Below are 18,263 nucleotides of genomic sequence, written 5' to 3'. Positions count from 1 at the left end.
GTGGTCCCATGTTGTAGCATGCACTTATATGCAACCTCTCTGGCTGGAAATGTCAGGGTAACAGTTACTGATCTCTTAAGGGCCACTACCCACTGTCTTATAGACTGATCTCTTGATTAATTCAGTCTTTCAGTCACAAATCCAGACAAAACAGCATGTTTGTTTCATTCCATTTCTAAGGAAGCACACTCCTCAGGATCTAAAGTGGGACAAGCTATGACGTTAAACTCTCTCTCTCTCGAGGTCTCTGGTTATTGTCAGCCAGCACAAGAAACAGTCGCTGAAAATAAGTGAGAGAGATGAAGATAAAGGGAAACAGAGAACAGAGATGAAGACAGGAAGAAGGAAGCCAGCGCTTGATGATTTATAATGGCACTGCTAGAATGCAGAGTCTGTTCATAAGTTAATTTGACTATGAGGTCATGCAAGCCGCAGTGGTGTCTGCACTTCTAGAAAGAGGTCCTCTCTGATTTGAGCAGAGACTCCCAATCCATTTCCAGACTGATAGAAAAGCAAGTGAAGCAGAAGAACAAAGGTGGGAAAACATTTAAAAGGCGACACTTTGGCTTCTGCGGTGGGATTCATTGAACAACCGCTCGAAAAGTGACACGACAACACTAAAAATGCAACCGTTAATTCAATCGCATTAGCATTCCATATTATACTCACAAAACTGAAAAATCATGCTCTCAAAAAGTATCAGCACATTTATTTAAATTCCAGTAGCTCTTAATCGTTTCCCATAAACACACTCACTGATAATGTCATTACATAAGCATTATAGCCTAAAACTAATTGCAACATTGTCTGCAAACAATATGAGTTGTTAGATCATACAAAGAGCTTTTCACAGCTTAATATAATAGCATTAAATGGGACGGTCTGTACAGGAAATCATCACTAGCACTACTCAAGGTTAAAAAATACACTCTCATTTAGGAGCGTTAAGTTAATTGCCTTTCAGTCTGCCTGAAAAATGAAGCAGTCCATTTATTTCCTTCCTTATCATTTCTCCAGGAGAGTCAATATTCGAGCTGATTTATGCAGACTGTATTACACTAAAAAGCGCTCTGGCTTCATCTCAAAAAACCACTTCATTAACGAACTGGCTTTATGCCTTGCATTAGCCATTTTCCAAAATCTCACTCAGTATATTTAAGATAATAAACTTTGACAACTGAAAAACATTCTGAGAAAACCATAAGAATGACTGATTAGGATTAATACCTGCACAAAATGCTTTCTTCGCTCCACTTACATTATTGATAACTATTGATTGGTTTATTTATGAGGTATAACAAAAACCAAGGCACTTGCATGCGGAAAAGGCAGTTTAAACAAACCTAATGCACTCAGGTCACCATAATGGACTAATATTTACATTAATTTTTTTTTTGCAAATTTAATAACTAAAAGATCACCGCACTCCCCCTGCTGGCCAGCCTGAAATGCAGAATTATAAACTGATCACTCAAATATCATGACATTTTCTGGACAAGAACTGACGTGAAACACGTGCATAGCATAATTGTTTTGTCCAACCTGGAAAATCCTTTATTTTAAGATGTATTTGTTACTCAGTATTTAAATGTATAATTACTATGTAATATTAAGTATCTACATGTACTTATTATAGGGTTAGGATTAGGGTTTGGTTTGGGGTTAGTTGCATGTAATTATGCATACTTTATAGTTATTATTATAGTAACTGCATGTTACAAATGTAACAATGACACTAAAATAAGGTGTTACCCATTATTTTAAGGTCTTTGTTACAGTGTAATTATACATTTAAGTACTGAGTAATACTAACAATGTACTCATAGGGTTGGTTTAGGATTAGACGCATGTATTTATGCATAGTTTACCGTTATTGCTACATGTAACAAGGACACTAAAACAGTGTTACCCCTCTTTTTTTTTCTTTTATAAATCACATTGCATTCAGCTTTAATGTGAATTAAAGCGTGTGCATGATGGAAAAGGGAGTTATTTGCAGGTGCACCATTTCCTTCACTGTTAGTACTGGAAATTAGACCCAAGTATGGGGGGGGGAAATAAACTTTCATCTTTGGCTGCGTAACAGTGAGCTGTAGGCACATTCTGATGCTTTAAATGGAATAAACAAAAGGATACATCCGAAAGACAGGCAATGATCATGGCTCCAACATCCTCTCTCACCTTTGATCGGGCACTTTATGTGGAGAGATGTCGGTCTAGACAAGTGGACTCCTGCCATCCGGGGTGAGGAGGAGAAAGCAGGCGTGATGAACTGAATCCTAACAGCACGGGTGCCCAGCATGGACATTTCTGGAAGCTCCAGATGGTCTGAGACACTCATTACACTTCACACCAGCTCCCATGCAAAAAGAGTGGAAGAGGGCAAGAACAAAGGCTAAACAGCCTGTCCTAAAATGCCGGTAAAGAAAATCCCATAGCAATAAATGTGAGATTCATGCAGGTGATCAATAACTGGACAGAATTCCTCATACATAACTCAGGATGAAGAATAGAGCTTTTAATACTTGGACCCCACAGCATGTGTCAAGTTAGTTTTCATGGACCTCCATCAGTAAATTTCTTAACATATAAATGATATTTGCTCCTGTTAGTGCAAATGTGTAAGGCATACATTGAAACAACTCTAGAGGACACAGTGGGCTCATTTTATGCATTTATTTATGTAGCAATTTACGTTCTGATTAGCTGCTGAGAGGCTGCATCAGCAGTTGGGTAATAACCGCATGTGTCTGAGCACCCGCGGTTCAACGTCTCAGTCCTTCACTTCTTAAATCTGTGTGTTCCTCTCCAAAAATACCACAAAAGTTGCCTAAAAATGTCCCCGTTCTGAAAATCCCTGCACGTCTGCGTTTTCACCAAAACCTCATTTCATGTTCTCACCCTCCCGCCAGAATCCACAACTTCCCCCCTCCCTGAAATTAAAGTTCCCATTTGCAAAGCTAGTGAGGTCACACATTAGCAACAGAGGACAATCAACTTTTTTTTTTCCCCCGCCAGAGGGTTACAACCATCCTCTTTACACACACAAAACAGCCCTCTCCTTATTTTAACAGCCAGAGAAGAACAAAAAAGATTAAACATAATAAACTCCCAAACCTTTTGTACAGAGAAACCAAACTAAATGGAGAAAATGTCTTTTACATTAGTCCGCAGATATCCTCTGTGATCCTCTCCCGGGCTCTGTAATTTTAATAGGGAAGTGAGACACACACATATACCAAATACAGTTCGGTGTGTCAATGCCAGGCTCTGTGTGTAGTGGGCAATGTCAATACATCTCTATCACTCGTTTAGCCGTCCATCTGTTTGTTTTATGTGGATTAGAAGAAGGTCTTGGCCGTATGTATGATAGTGATGTGAATATGCATGTGTGTCATAAGTTAACAACATGTAAGTCTACATCTGTGTGTGTCTGTATGTGGGTTTAGGAGAGTCTTTAGGCCAGTCCAAAGCCTTCAGAACATTCCTGAATGGCCAGCAGCAGCATGTGTCTTAACTTCTCGTAGCTCTCATATGCCGGGAGGTCCAACTGGTTAAAGCTGGAAGGAGAGAGAAACAGAGGTGAAATAAAGCAATAAGAAACAAAAAAACAATTGATTGTACAACTGTCATGCAATGTAGCAGCATGAGCCAACAGTGTTCATTTACCAAGTGTGTGCAGAGGGAAGGCGGTCAGTGGAGCGGTCATCTCGGTGGATCTGGAATTTCTGGATGCCATTCATTCCCTCCAGTGCAGCAAAGCCCTGCAGTGGCACTTTGGATGTGCCCGTAACAAACTGCAGAAATTTGGCCCGGTCAGCCTGGTCAAAAGATCGTAATGCACGCCAGAACCACTGGATCTATGCAGAGAAAGGAGGACAGAAAATTAATACCAGGTAGAGAACAGCAAGACATTTTATCAGATGAAAACTAAATGCTTCAACAGGAAGTAAAGCAGCAGGAAAATGTGACTTTAAACAGCTTGGCTGTAAAATTACACAGTGCTGCAGGAATACGCCCTAAAACTCGGTTCCAGTTCCATCACCCAAAAGACGATGGTAGTTGAACAAACTCAGGGTTACAGGATTAGTTTCTAGTTGACAAAACCAAACCAATCAGGCTTTGTTGGTATCATGGCATGGCATCAATTCCTGTGTCAACTCAGGCTTTGATCCTAAGTTCATAAAAAAACATGGAATATGTGCACATGAAAGTGTGCATCAGTAGTGAACAGCCAATCACACTCCTTGAAACATGCGAAACTGTGATTCACTTTTCGCAAGAGTAAGCGATTTCAATTCTCTCTTCTGTCGGAGATTGAAGAATATGTGTGTGTGTATATATATATATATAAAAATAAATCAGTGCTAAAAGCCAGACGATTTTGTCTTTAAAAATCTGTTACTATGTAGTGACCTTTAATTTGGAGCAAGAGAAAGGGGAGTGACTTTATTGCTTCAAACATGTGTCACTTTGCTCACAGCTGATTGATCCAGTTGATATCCTTTGATGTGTACATACCTGAATGGAACTGGACTGATATTTGTGATATTCTGTATTGGCTTTGAGGTCGTCAATGTCGATGGTGGGCAGGCCGGAGATGAGCAGCTCCAGCTCTTGCTCAGTGAAGATGGAGATCAGTCTCTTGGGGATGATCTCATAGAAGCCCTCCAGGAAGGCAGCCAGCTGTTTACGGATTGCACCTGAGAAACAAAGATGTTTCAGCTTCCTGACTGACTCTTGAACCTCCCCCTTTCCTCAGAAGCAATGACATTTATTGAAGTGTATGCTCACCTGTCATCTTCATCTGGCATACCAGATGTACATATTCCTTCTTATTCTCTTCTGTGACAAGAATGTTGGCACCATTGGCCTTCAGATCTCTCACTTCACACACGCCAAACTCTTGGACCTGAGAACATATGAGGAAGTGATTATCATACCTGGTTCTTCATACCAAAACTATCTTAATACCGAAATAACACAATAAGAAAATGTACTTGGTGTCAAAATGCAGCCCATACCTCTGTGCTGAATGTCAGCTCGTAGCCCAGAGTGGACACATCGTTCTCCAACAAGTAGACCAGACCCTGGAAGAAGGGATAGTCTTCGCTTTCCATGTCTGTATACCTATGACACACAAAAAAATCCAACTTATTCTATATACATTTTAGATTTATACACAGTCTAATCATGACGGATCTTTGCTGGTACCTGACGCTCTTGCCCAGGATGTGCTTGTAGAAGCTGCGTGTGAAGTAACACTCTAATAGCCTGTTGTCATAGACTGCTTTGGCCACCACACGTCCCACAAACTTGAAGTAGCTGAGATGGTTGGGGTTGCAGTGGGAGGAAGGATTGATGGTGTAGGTGACCCGGTCACCGGGCGAGGTGCGGAACAGGGCGTACATGGGATTGAACATCTCTCTGGAGATGATCATGTACCACTCCCTTAACAGCCCACCTGCATCCTGACCCTCCTCTCCTTCAAACACTATATACCTGTAGAGAAAGAGATCATGAGAATGAAAAAGAGAACAAACAACTGCCCTGCTCTTGCTGCTTGCAGCTATCGGTAAAAATAACTGTGCACATCGGTGAGAGAGCGTCAAAGTGAGAAAGCGTGAGAGATTTACAGTCTGTTCTTCATGTCCTCTGGGCTCTTGCGGTGCAGCTCTCTGTAAGAATCTTCAAAGACGTGGTCTCTCCTCACATGGACAGCCATATCCTCTTTCCTCAGCCCCTCATCCAGACGCTCCAATTCCTGACGGAAATACCTAAGAGACACACTTATTAGATAAAGACTCGGAACAGGACAATAACAAGAAGAGAAATATCCATAGATGTGGGCTTTCAAGGTAGTACAATGATGTATTTTTTTTATATTTAAGTAACTGGGGATGGGTATTTTTTATTTTTTTTTTTCATTTCATATTTTGTCATATAATGGTCGATATAATTATTATTATATTAAATAGTAAGAATAATGTTAAATGAAAAAAAATGCAATTTCTTTTTTGCATTATTACATTTTTTATTTTGGTGTGAAATATGACCTAGAAACATTTTCGTGAATTGTCATGAAAATAATGTCAACATTTCTTAATGGTGTATAAAAGAATCTTACTTGCGCTTGACATCAAAGTCCAAGATGCGGATGTAGTCAACCAAAACGGCAAATGGCCCATCTGCCAGGTGAGTGGTGGATTGACGCAGGATCTGATTCAGCACTGTGCGGTGGGTCTCTGTTAAAGAGAGAGAGTTCATATCGAGGACAGCCTTCATTAGTATTCATCATGTACTTCCGCTAAACTGTGTGAACTTCCATTAGGGACCATAAGACAGCTTGTGTTTGATTGACTCACCTGCAAAACGCAAGAACTTCTGTGTGTCTGGAGGCAGGTTGGAGGAGATGTGCATAGATGAGGGCTCCCTGGAAAAGAAGGGATCCAGAGAGGAGGGGGTGGCGGGTGTGAGAGGGGCAGGCGACAGTGGGGGGGGCTCATCCTTGATGTGTGACAGCTGGCTCTCCCGAGTGTCTCGAACCGGAGGTTTGCTTTCCCGCTCGGTGGCATGTACCAGGAAAAAGGCCTCCACCGCAGGCTGCAGAACTACAGGGATACAAAAAAGGTTTATAAGATAAAATAATTTATTTTCTAAAAAAATTCTTTAAAAAATAAAAAAATAAATAAAAATACCTAAAACTGCATGTTGGTCATGAGACTCTTCAAGTTCTTTCAGACACTCTCCCAGCATGTCCCATAGCTCGTCTAACAACAGCTGCTCACTCAACAACGGCAGATCAGGCAAACGCTCCTCCTGTTCCTGCTGACTGCTGCTCTCTTCACCTACTCACACACAAACCATATTTTAACATGCATTCTATATGAACTAGTTATTTCAGACACTGATTTCTCTCAAGTTGCATCAATACAGCACCAGTCAAATGGGCCCTGGATGATGTGTTACATGGTTTGTAGAACAATTATGCATTATAAGTCTGGTTTTAAAGAGTAATCTAATACTATATTAATGCATTTACCTACTTTACAAAGCTTACATTGCAAAGCCATTTAAATCATCATACAAGTATATGACTGTATGACTCAATTTCAATAAGGTAAAAAAAATAAATAAAAAAAAAAAATTCTAACATTTAGATAGCAAAGATAGTTATCTGTCTTTTTGCAAAACAATACCATGCATCCTAAAGAACACTTATATGAAGAACTTTTGCCTATTAAGTTTTAACAAAAATACCACACCAAAAACAAGCCTACCTACTAATATAAATTTCAAACATTAAAGACAAGTAAAAAGTCAGTAATAAAATAAGAACAAATAAATGGATTAGCAATAACACAAATAAATACATTTGAACAAAATTCAGGTACAGAAATTGAAATGTAATCAATTGTAAAACTATATTATATATATATATATATATATATATATATATATATATATATATATATATATATATATATATATATATATATATATATATTAAAAAAAAAACTAGGTAGAGTAATCCTTAAAGTTACAAAAGTTATTCAGTCAAGATCAGTAAGCGATTTTCTTTTTCTTATGTTGTTTGATTAACATTGACAGACAGCAGTGGGAATATTAGGCTGCTGTCACTTTAAGAGCTATTGTATGACTCTAATATACTGATACACGTGCATTTTCTTTTTCTAGTGTATATTATGCTCACTTAAAACAAAACCGACTGTTTACAAGTATATTTTGACAATTTTGTGTGTATTTGTCCCTTCAAGCCCAATATGATGGGAAAGAGAATTCGGTATTCACGGACTATATGAGAGGCAGCTTTCTTTGGATTCGCACCTACTTGCGCTTGAATAGTTTCAAATCACATTAAAAATGGGCACACAAGAATCGTTAAGCAGAATCAAAATGTGCGTCTTATCAAATCGACGGTTCTTGGAAACTATGAACCGGTTCTCAATACCAAACCCTATTCCTTGCAGTCCTATCATAGACGCTATGAATTATAGCAGTCTCCTATGAGAACACAGCAGTTCAGTGATTCATATGCTATAATCCCATGCACTGATGTTCCTATTGTCATCATTTCAGCTATTGTTTTACAAAGCCTTACCTAAGGTTGCCTGGTCCTGTTCTAGGGGTGAGGGCTGATCCACATCCATGGGCGAATCATCTCTTTGAGCTGCTGGGGGCTCGGCAACAGAGTGCACCTCCGACTGAACCAGGGGAACCAAGGAATAGGATGAGATTCAATACAATTCCCCCCGACAGAGGAGAAGAGACAAATAAGAGTGTATAATGTAGGAAAAAAGATGAAATGGGGTAATCGCAGACCAAAACCAGAGGCAGTGCTAGAGACTGAGTATCATGCATCAAAACATTCAGACATTGGCAGGAAAGAGGGGGTTGGGATGGAGCTTAAGCAAAGAAGCATTGACAGCCAGCCAAAAATCAAACCACACACAAAAAGACAAAGCTAGAGATGCAACATTCAAATACTGCACCATACAGGCTTTGTGTGTTAAATGCAGCACAATGCAGTGGAAGGCAAAGCAGTAGAGAGGTGAAAGAGAGCTGGGGTTTAGGAAAGAGTCACTGGTAGGTCTTATGACAGAACGACTTGGTTTGTCACTGGAAAACAATTGTGGGCTAAGTATAAGTTTAGTAACTTTTAAAACAGTGTCCAGGTGTTTGATAAACAGAGCAGTGACATGGTCTTTTAGAGGATATATATATATAGTTTTCATTTGAACTGCAAGCAAAAGTTTTACTAGTTTCATTATATTTAATGAGTAATCAGGGCTTGGCGATATAGGTAATATTTGTGATTTTGTTGGTGATACAAAAATGAAGCATTCTGATCATCACAGTGATTTTAATTTAATTTTACTTTTTTTTTTTTTTTATAAAATAGACCAATAGGTTTTCTTAACACCTTTCTGATAGGCTATTTCATGTCTGAGTATGAAAACTTTAAGAAAAATTATAACAGGCCCTCAGATTTGAACAAAAATGGCAAGTCTGAATAATTTGCATGAAATTCTAAATCAGTGCTTTTGAATTTCCATTTCAATGAATTAATTTAAAAAAAGTAAACATGGCTGTCTAAACCATTGTATGATATAATATTATATTATATCAATTATATGATTTTTATTCATTTAGTTAAAAACGAAACTATTTTTACTGTATTCTTTACATATGAGATACATATTGCATAGTTAAATGGGTGAGAAAAATCAAGATTTTTAGCTATATCGCCGTGCCCAGTGTGTAATGCAGTGTTACATCCAAATAGAGTGTAACTTTGCTGAGAAAAATAAGTCAGTGGTGTCCTAGGCTGTGAGATATCCTCACTATGAAATACACAGAGTATTATGAACATCATGGGTGGTGTGTGAGGGTGAGTACAGTCAGTAGCAGTCTGCCTGCTGTCAGTGCGGCCCATGCTAACCGTGGCTGCGCTGGCCGTGCCAGCGGGGGGGTTGTTGGTTGCAGAGGTACTGGGGGCAGACGATCCAGCCACAGCCACAGCAGCGGATGCAGCAGCAGCAGCGGCAGCAACAGCAGCGGAAGAGGATGCGGATGAAGAGGGTGGGGGGGCCTGCTGTAGACGGCGGGCCCTCTGCCCCTCTCTCACCATCTGAATGATGGCGTCCGCTTCAGCCTCTAGCTGACGGACCGCAGCCTGGATACTGCTGGCCGAGCCCAGACTGGTTGAACCTGGAAACAAATGGAGAATGAATCTAGATAGACCAGTGAACATAAAATAAACTGTCTATAGTGCTCAATGGGAGACGAGACTCAATTGAAAGCTTCAATGTGAAGCGTGGAAATGTTCTTAAAGGATTAGAGGATGCCTCTGTGTTAGAGAGTGACTTACTCAGTCTTCCTCCTGTCTGCTTAGCTTTCTTGTTAGCACGCCGTGTGTCTTCTCTAAGTTGAATAATGACCTGCAGAACACGCAGGAAAAACTTCTGCGTGGAGGTCTTGGAGGTGAGCGAGCTCATGCAGGGCAGCTGCAGCTCACGGCCACCTAACGTGCGCTTCTGAGCAGCCACAATCACCACACTCTCCGACCCATCAAACCTGTAATCCATTCAAACCCAAGGGAAAGCACAAGTACTGTTATTGTTGTGAACCCTTATATGCAGAAGAAAGGTGAAGTCCTGCAATAGTCTTAAGTGACGTGTCAATTTTTACTCTTATAGCAGAATATTTCATCTAGGAAGTTTCTTTTATCTAGGAAATTGCTCTAAATGTGAATTGAACCTCCATGTTTTCAACAACTAGCGTAAACCCAGAGGTACATTACCATTCAAAAGTTTAGGGTCAGTGAGTTTTTTTTTTTTTTTTAAATATAAATGAATACTTTGATTCAGCAGGGATACATTAAATTGATCCAAAGTGATAGAAAATGTATGTTTATATAAATTTATACTTTTAAATTTTTAAATATCTTTTCAAATAAATGCTGTTCTTTTGAATAGTCTATTAATTAAAGAATACTGAAAAAAAGTATTTTACAGCAGTACTACTGTTTAAGATAGATAAAAATAAGAAATGTTTCTTGAGCACCAAATAAACATATTAGAATGATTTCTGAAGGATCATGTGACACCGAAGGTAGGAGTGTAAACATTGTAAAAAAGATCTAGCTGACCTCAAACATTTGAATGGTATTGAATGAAATTGTAGGTTGAAACTTTCTCCTCACCTGCTGGTCATCTTGCCCTTGAGGCGTGTGGTTATGGATGGGTCCTCATGAGAAGCTTCAGGAGACTGAGCATCAGCACGTGCTCTTCTCTGCTGCTCCAGGTTATACTCCCTCAACTCCGCCAGTAAAGTGCCTGAAAAGAGACCACCATCAAGACAGAGATTCAGTTTTGCACATTATGAAAACTAAGCTGCAAAACAGGCTATTCATGGTGGCGATGACAATCATGAGCTTATATGCCTGCACAGCTACATTTAAACAGAAATGCATATTCAATATTCAGAATCTTAAACAGCCCTAATGAGCAAACAAACATATGGAAATCTTAAAAGTATAGTACCAAAAATGGGTTGTAAAAAAAAAAATAAAAAAATAATCCCAATGATGAGGTACTGACCAATTTGTTTGCAGAGAGTGTATCCGAGCTGACGTGCCCCACTGAGCAGAAGTTTGAGTACAGTGTCTCGGGTAAGTGCATCCCCTCTTGACAGCTGCAGCAAGATGTTAGCCGCATCCTCCAGACCTTCCTCTGAACACGAGTGGGATGTCAGCACCTGGACACAAACCACAGGGGGTAACTAATCAGACTGCTGAGCTGGGTCAAAAGAGCCCAGGGTTAGGAGAACCAGACATAAGGCGACATATGTGCGTGCACCATCATTAAATACCTCCACAGAGAGCTGCAGTTGTTTCTCTGTTAGTCCAGTAGAGGCGAGTTTGGTTTCTATGTCCGCGCTGCTTACTGCCGCCTTCTGTTTTCCAGCTAAAAAGTGAGATAACGGTGAAATACTGTACTGCTAGAGGCCCAAATTGACTGGTCAATCGCAGCACTATACAAAATTATTTGATTTCAGAATGACCTCTATAATGTATGAAAGTGGATATCTTCCATAAAAAATTGTGGTCTTTTTTTTTTTTTTTTAATTAGTCTCTTTTTTTTGGTGGAAAAAAAAAAAAAAAAAAAAAAAAAAAAAAAAAGTATACTAAAGCAATAAGCCCCAAAAAGCTGTGGTTTACAGTGATTTTAGAACAGCTAAGAGGTGTTTAGTTGTTCTAAAATCACTGTAAACCATGGCTTCACGAGGCTTATTTCTTTTCTAAAATGTTATATACCCATTTTAAGGTTTCATAAAATATAAACACAGCAACAAAAAAAAATTATTTATTGATAATTTTTCCACCCAGCAATATAGTTCTTCACCAATGTTTACCAGAATGGCAGTGGCATAGTAATACTGTTGTAATGAGGTCACAAGTGTGTGTTTATAGAGTATTTTACAACGGCTTTGAACATGGCATCAAAATCTGGAGCCATCCATTTTGCAATTATGATTTTAACTTTTGTGGAGACTATAATTAAGAATAACACAAAAAAGCAGGTATTAATCCATGTTTTTAATCTATTATGTTTTTAAACGCTCAGTGAGACTCACCAGCTATACTGCCAGAGGTGGTGGTGCTGCCTGCAACAACAGATACCGTAGTGGCTGGTTGAGAGGGCATCGGGCCTACTGAACCCTGCGTGGTGCCCGCACCTGCCACCGCTGAGATGGTCCCTGTCCCCGCTGTGGTTTGAGTGGCAGGAGCAGAGGGTGTGGCAGTTGGGGCCTGAGGCACTGGGTGGCTGGCTGGAACCTCCGTGGCCTTGTTGTCAGGCAGAGCAATGGAGATCAGAGAGAGCAGGCGGAGCAGTTTCTCAGTAAGCAGAGAACTGCGGCGGATCACTGGGTGGGACAGCATGTTCATCAGCTGGCCCAGAGGAGATGCCTCAAGGCTGAACAAAGCGCCCTCTGTCTCTCCAGCACCACCTAGAGGCACAGTCTTCATGGATGCCTTGCCCTTACGGCTCACATTCATGTTGTCCAGCTTGACCAGGAGATCCCAGAAGTCAGTGGAGATGCCCAGGGACTGTGGTGTAACCGAGCAGGCGCTCAGGGAATTGTGGGTAGAAGTGGAATTGCTCGGAATAGCTGAAGAGTTACTCTGACTGGTGGCACCTGACCGGCAGCTTGCACTTGCAGTCGGTGTTGAGCCAGCGCAAAGACGAGTGTCCAACTCAGATGAGGAGGCAGACAGGGGATCTTTACAGCGTTGCTGAGTGAAGTGACTGGGAAATACCTACAAGAAACATAAGAGAGATAAAAAGACTTATATAAAGCAGTTCGAGCATTTCATTATGTATTACGCAATAACAATAGATGTGTATGAACTGTAAAATGTATTCAGGAGCATGCATGTCAATAAAAACGTGATTATTAAACTTGATTTTTAAGCTATGATTTAATTAAATATGAGTGGCACTCTTGCACAAATTTTTGGTGTTTTCAGAGCAGTTCCCAAACAATGAATACAGCACATTTATGCCAATAGATTACTTATGATCTACCGTTGATGACAATGTTTACATTATGATGTTTATATTCTAATATGTTGTAGATGGTTTTAAGAATCACATTTTATTTTCCTCATCTTTTTGAACGAGCAGCCGGCAAAAGTAAAGCACAAACATTTTAAAATAAGAGCCCCAGTGTATTTTGGATTGTTTATAATTAAACATCCTACATTATGAATAAAACATTTTTTTCCTGGTTATTTTTGTTACGCAAATGGTATCTGACATTTAATTCAACATATACTCTTCCCATCACATGAAGGAAAGACTAAGAACATTAAATTAACACATATTCAACACACAGATTTTACTAGTATCAGCACAATAATCTTTTTTATACATTCGTCTCCTTGTATCCCTTTATTAAGGAAAAACACATTATTTGATATTTTTTAATGTGCTTCTTAACACACATGCTCCTTGGGAAAAAAGTAAGTGTCAAGCCCTGTAACGCAGTGACACATGATTACACTAAACAGCAAAAACACCCTGTAGCTAAAGGTTCTCTAGTACCTTGGCCAGTTGTATGAGGGTATCCAGTACATGTCGACAGACAACCGGAGCAGCCTGTGGGTGAATGTGAACAGTTGATCCACCTCCTCCCCCTGCACATGCCACTCCCGTTCCTGACATTCCACCTCCGAGCCCTCCCGAGCTCATGCCCCCTCCTGCTGAATGCCTCTCCGTGTGTTTCCTGCCCGACACCCGCTGGATTTGAAATATGTTGGTCCTGCATCCCAGAGCTGCGTCCATTGATACAGACAGCCAGGAAAGCTGACTGGAACTACGTGACTCCACTCTGTTCAACAGCTCTAGAGAAGATGATGAGGACGATGATGAAGAGGCTACACCCGTCTGCGGGGATGAAGAGGAACACTTTCCTCCGCTGGAAGAGCCCTGGCCTAGTGAGCGCTTACCACGGGACTCCTCCAGGCGTGAGGTCTCCAGGCACAGCTCGCTCTCGCTGCTGCGCTGCAGGATAGACAGAAGGCTGCGGATGACCCAGCCACGTGTCTGAGAGTGGTAGCACAAGTTACGCAGCACTCGGTGGAGGCGGCTGGTATTGAGCTTGGGCTCGTCCACAAACAGCAGCACTAGAAGGCAGGACAAGGCCTCGTGGTCCAACAAGAGACGCCCCCGCAGTCGCAGGAGAGAATCAACGTTAGAACTAGAGGGCCTAGATTCAAAAATAAACAAAAGAGGAATTAGAGATACAAGTAACTGTCCACAAACAAATACTGCTTCCATCAGGGCTCCACAGTATGAGCGTTTAACTCGCATTTGTGAATAAAAATAGATGTGTGCAAACTGTGAAATGTATTTAAGGGCATGTGTGCAAATAAAAAAAGTCCCTGCATGTCCAAAAAAAAAAAAAAAATAAAAATAAATAAATAAATAAAATAAAATAAATAAATAAGATTTAAGGTTTTATACATATATACACAAGAGTATTTTTGGTGCGCCAAAAAACAAAAACAAAATGACGACTTATATAGTGATGGCCGATTTCAAAACACTGCTTCATGAAGCTTCGGAGCGTTATGATTCAGCGTGTCGAATCAGCGGTTCGGAGCACCAAAGTCACATGATTTCAGCAGTTCGGTGGTTTGACACGCGATCCGAATCATGATTCGATACGCTGATTCATAACGCTCCGAAGCTTCATGAAGCAGTGTTTTGAAATCGGCCATCACTATATAAGTTGTTATTTTGTTTTGTTTTTGGCGCACCAAAAATATTCTCGTCACTTTATAATATTAATATTGAACCACTGTACTCACATGAACTGATTTAAATTTGTTTTTAGTACATTAATGGATCTTGAGAGAGGAAATGTCATTGCTGGCTATGCAGGCCTCACTGAGCCATCGGATTTCAACAAAAATATCTTAATTTGTGTTCCGAAGATTAACGAAGGTCTTACGGGTGTGGAACGACATGAGGGCGAGTGATAAATGACATTTTCATTTTTAGGTGAACTAACCCTTTAAATTATAATTTTAAATTAAAATTTTTGACAGTGTTTACTTTATGGTGTTTATAATGTAGTATGTTGCAGATGGTTGTAAAAGTGCATATTCAAATTTATTTATTTATTTATTTTTTTTTTTTGTCCTGGTTATTACTGGTATTTTGGATACACAAACTGTATCTGGCATTTTATTCAAAGTAAACTCTTTTGTCTATCTTTTGTCTGGCCTGCCCTGTGACAGGAAAGAAAGACTAAGAACATTATTTAACATATATTACTCAATATATAGATGTTACTAATGTCGCCAACCATCATCTGTTTATTACAAGTATAACAGTACATAACTATTAAATACAGTTTGAAGCAGAAATATTTAGAAACCTACTTTTTGTATTCTAAAAGTAAATCAATTTGCTTGTAAATGTCTCCTTGTATACATTATTTGATACATTTTTAGTGCGTCCATTAAGTTTTTTTTATTTTTTTTATGCGCTCCTAAATTTTTCAACTTAGGAGCACGTGTGCTCCATGGAAAGCAAGCATCAGGCCCTGTCCATCGTCACACTCACCGGCTGTGATTAGCACTCCCTCCCATTTGAAACGTCCCCCCTCTTTGCACAGCCAGCCGGGTGTACTGTACCCCACGGTTGCCACCGAGACGGCTTGTGAAAGCTGGTGAGCGTAGGATGGCAGACAGTGCTGAGGAGGAACTGTGACCGAACAACCGCTCATGCATCAGTTGTCTCTGCCTGGCCTCTTGTTCCCTGCGCAGTGCTGCAGCTTCTGCTGCAATATCTGGGGGCATGACCGCCAGCACGCTGTCCTCCATGTCCTCCAGTACAGATCGTCGCAACTCAGAGGGCAGGGTCTGGATGAACGTGACCGGGTCCAGAGGTTGATCGCCTTGTGGGGGTTGCTGGGATAACTCTCGACGCTGCTGCTCCGCCCGTTGCTGAGCCAAGACCTGACAAACAAAAAAAACAAACAACAAAAAAAAAAACACATTAAATCACACATATCATGTTTGGAAGACAAGTTATTTAAAGTATCATTCACTCATACCTCTTCCTGAATTGCAGGTGGGAGAGCTGCTAGGAATTCTGGGCTGACCTCCGTCACCCCTGGCCCTCCACCCAACACAGTGCTAGCTGAGGGAGTCAGCGTGGAAGTGACAGGAGGCCGAGAAGGAGGTCTGATTCCTAGTTGGTTCTGCAGCACCTCCCGACGGATGTCTTCAGGGAGTGCAGCCAAGAAAGATGGGTCCACACCTTCTGGCAGACTGATGCCTGCAATGAGGTGACAAAAAAAACGTGTGACACAAAGTTGAGGTATGGCTCTATATCTGTCATCAATCTGTGCTGAAACACCAACCAGCCAGAGGGTCATCCTCTTCATTGCTGGTGGAAGGGAGCGGCTCCTCCTGGATGGCTTGTGATTGACTATCAGCACTATCACTCCGAGGCATGGTCTCACCAGGAGATGAAACAGAAGTTGAGCTGAAATAAAGATCATAAAAAAAAGGTAAGGATTGAACAGTCATAGATCTTTCACTAATGTATTAAAAAAAAAAAAATAGTTAAAAGTATATTTATCTTGCAAATGGAAGAAAGCTAGCGCCTAACGAGTGACTGGCCGATAATTTTACCATCATCATAGGCCAATAACAGACTTGGCTTGATTAACAGATCTTTTAAGAGATCTTTAGGCCTTACGTAAGCTCAAAAATCTGTGTGTACCATCTGCAAATATTTTTAGTGAATCAAGTTTGGTCAAAATCAGCAATTTCTGTACATCTTATATGCCACCAAAAAAGCTACTCTGTTACAGACTAAAAATATTTTATGGCAATAATAATAATAATAATAATAATGATAATAACATGGTAGTAAACATTATTACGGTTATTATTTATTAAAATATAATACAGATAAATAGACTTAAAATATAAAAATAAAGGCTGTAATAATAGCGGATCACTACTCATCTATTTATCTATGAAGTACTTTGGTTCAAATACTCACCCTGTTTCTGCATCTGTTTGCCTGTCTGTGAGGCCACTGTCACCACTTCCTGACAGTTCCTGAGACATGTGATTGGAGGGAGCGGAGCTGGCAGCTGGCTCTTCCTGCGTTCCTGAGGCGGGACTGCTCGTATCCATGGGTGAACCCTCAAGCTGAGACACACCCACTGGCACAGGCTCTGAGCTTTCAGCTATATCTGGACTGAGAGAAGCTGAGACAAAGACAGCAGGGAAAATAAACTCAACATCTCACGTTTGCATCTGGTAGGCAATTCAAACAAATGCAATGCAAAAAGGGGGAAACGTACATGCAGTAGTTGCATGTAGAATGCAGTGGGATTATACAACAATTTTGATAAAGGCTCAGCCTCTTTAAAAATCATTTTGAGGCACTCCAATGAACCACAGTGCGTAAAATCTAATTTTACAGGATTCAAAGTTAATCTACCTTCCCTGACTGCATCCAATGCTCCTCCTCCTCTCTCACCAATAGTGGGTGCAGGTGACATTTCCATCTGAGATGCTTCTGCCTCACAATTCACCCTATCAGGTGCTGAGAGCTGGGGAAGCCCCGCCCCAGCCAAGGCTCCGTGAGAGTCAGGATTGGAGTCAGCCAGCAGCAGCTCTGTGATTGGCTGGTGCACCTGCTGACTGATGGCTGTTTCCAGAGACACGAGGGCTTGTTCGTGGGGGGCAGGGGTGGTTGGGGTGACTTCTCCTGATGGGGGCGCTGTGAGGAAACCCTCAGAGGTGCGAGGAGGGTCTAGACAGGAGGACACCCCACTCTGGGCCTGTTCTCCTTCTGACCAGATAACAGAGTGAAGAGAAGAAATGAGAAATCACTTCAGTTAGATAAACCTCATAAATATGACATTGTAACTCAGCTGTAGAAGTTACTGCAAAGGCAGGACATGTTGACTGAGGGTCTGCAGTGAGGAAGGCAGTAAATTGTATAGTTATCTCCTTCAAGGGCCACACTATACTGATCCCCAACAACAACACAACTTACTACCTCACCACAACACAGCCACTGTGGTCTCATACAACTAGAGATGATAACTGCATTCAAACATATAGCCACAGGCAAAAAATAAACAAATATTTCATACTGACAGTAATGTGATGAATGCAATTCATGTAGATGCAAACCTAT

The 18,263-nt window shown here is 40.7% G+C and overlaps 1 protein-coding gene across 11 annotated transcripts in view; it reads right to left on the bottom strand.

The window, feature by feature from the left end:
- Nucleotides 1-2,497: 2,497 nt before the first annotated feature.
- huwe1 (HECT, UBA and WWE domain containing E3 ubiquitin protein ligase 1) overlaps nucleotides 2,498-18,263 on the bottom strand; it is a 43,370-nt gene continuing 27,604 nt past the window's right edge. For 9 of the 11 annotated variants that reach the window (XM_051879060.1, XM_051879066.1, XM_051879068.1 and 6 more), the window contains 23 exons: nucleotides 17,559-17,912; nucleotides 17,112-17,322; nucleotides 16,462-16,586; nucleotides 16,153-16,376; nucleotides 15,660-16,054; nucleotides 13,632-14,295; nucleotides 12,160-12,844; nucleotides 11,395-11,489; nucleotides 11,124-11,280; nucleotides 10,727-10,859; nucleotides 9,893-10,098; nucleotides 9,464-9,732; nucleotides 8,123-8,225; nucleotides 6,699-6,848; nucleotides 6,366-6,611; nucleotides 6,128-6,245; nucleotides 5,637-5,777; nucleotides 5,215-5,502; nucleotides 5,025-5,130; nucleotides 4,795-4,912; nucleotides 4,522-4,703; nucleotides 3,670-3,860; nucleotides 2,498-3,560 (listed from right to left, as the gene is read on the bottom strand). In XM_051879060.1, coding sequence (XP_051735020.1) covers nucleotides 3,458-3,560; nucleotides 3,670-3,860; nucleotides 4,522-4,703; nucleotides 4,795-4,912; nucleotides 5,025-5,130; nucleotides 5,215-5,502; nucleotides 5,637-5,777; nucleotides 6,128-6,245; nucleotides 6,366-6,611; nucleotides 6,699-6,848; nucleotides 8,123-8,225; nucleotides 9,464-9,732; nucleotides 9,893-10,098; nucleotides 10,727-10,859; nucleotides 11,124-11,280; nucleotides 11,395-11,489; nucleotides 12,160-12,844; nucleotides 13,632-14,295; nucleotides 15,660-16,054; nucleotides 16,153-16,376; nucleotides 16,462-16,586; nucleotides 17,112-17,322; nucleotides 17,559-17,912 — 5,264 coding nt within the window. In that variant the 3' untranslated portion in view covers nucleotides 2,498-3,457. The remainder of the gene's footprint in view (nucleotides 3,561-3,669; nucleotides 3,861-4,521; nucleotides 4,704-4,794; nucleotides 4,913-5,024; nucleotides 5,131-5,214; nucleotides 5,503-5,636; nucleotides 5,778-6,127; nucleotides 6,246-6,365; nucleotides 6,612-6,698; nucleotides 6,849-8,122; nucleotides 8,226-9,463; nucleotides 9,733-9,892; nucleotides 10,099-10,726; nucleotides 10,860-11,123; nucleotides 11,281-11,394; nucleotides 11,490-12,159; nucleotides 12,845-13,631; nucleotides 14,296-15,659; nucleotides 16,055-16,152; nucleotides 16,377-16,461; nucleotides 16,587-17,111; nucleotides 17,323-17,558; nucleotides 17,913-18,263) is intronic. The other 2 variants (XM_051879071.1, XM_051879069.1) reach the window with 2 other exon arrangements.

This window comes from Ctenopharyngodon idella, chromosome 22 (genome assembly GCF_019924925.1).
Source record: "Ctenopharyngodon idella isolate HZGC_01 chromosome 22, HZGC01, whole genome shotgun sequence".
NCBI classification, from domain to species: domain Eukaryota; kingdom Metazoa; phylum Chordata; class Actinopteri; order Cypriniformes; family Xenocyprididae; genus Ctenopharyngodon; species Ctenopharyngodon idella.
This window is presented reverse-complemented; position numbering and strand designations above follow the sequence as displayed.